General features: G+C 49.9%; 1 protein-coding gene across 1 annotated transcript in view; it reads left to right on the top strand.

Moving 5' to 3' along the window:
• The window catches only part of C2 (complement component 2), a 34,331-nt gene that overhangs the window by 12,621 nt on the left and 21,040 nt on the right, over positions 1-670 (top strand). Inside the window, exon 7 of the mRNA XM_011944841.1 lies at positions 9-153. Within this exon, the coding sequence (XP_011800231.1) occupies positions 9-153 (145 nt within the window). The remainder of the gene's footprint in view (positions 1-8; positions 154-670) is intronic.

Raw genomic sequence — 670 nt, forward strand, 5'->3', positions numbered from 1 at the left:
CCACACAGATCTTCAGCTTTGAGATCAATGTGAGTGTTGCCATTATCACCTTTGCCTCAGAGCCCAAAGTCCTCATGTCTGTCCTGAACGTCAACTCCCGGGATATAACTGAGGTGATCAGCAGCCTGGAAAATGCCAACTACAAAGGTACGGGTGTCATCACATGATGGTGATGGGAGAGGCGAAGATGGACCCTCTCAGGGCCTGCAAACAAATTCTGGATGAGTTAGAAAGAGTGTGAGGCCTCTTGGTGGCACCTGAGTCCCACAAGTCTGGGGTAGTTTCAACGTCCAGGGTTATGATGGGGGAGCCCAGCTGTCCCCAGCTCATAGGTCATTCTAAGGTGCTGCAGGTCCAAAGACACTGTGCAGGTCTTCAATTCCTTCCAGTTGCCAAAACCACACTGTCTGGTTTGCATGGCTGCACGTTGCCATCTTCCCATGTCATTAGCCACCCATATACCATGTAAAGTTGCCTGCTGGCACTTAGCAAATGGCTGAAGCCTCTCAAGGTTTTGGAAACCTCATCTTTGAATCTTGGGACTTTAGTGTGGTCTTGGATTGGGGTTATGCAATGAATATTTCCTTTTTTTTTTGAGATGGAGTCTCGCACTGTCACCCAGGCTTGAGTGCAGTGGCACGATCTCGGCTCACTGCAACCTCTGCCTCCC

Source organism: Colobus angolensis, unplaced genomic scaffold (assembly GCF_000951035.1).
Source record: "Colobus angolensis palliatus isolate OR3802 unplaced genomic scaffold, Cang.pa_1.0 Scaffold236, whole genome shotgun sequence".
Classification (NCBI taxonomy): Eukaryota; Metazoa; Chordata; class Mammalia; order Primates; family Cercopithecidae; genus Colobus; species Colobus angolensis.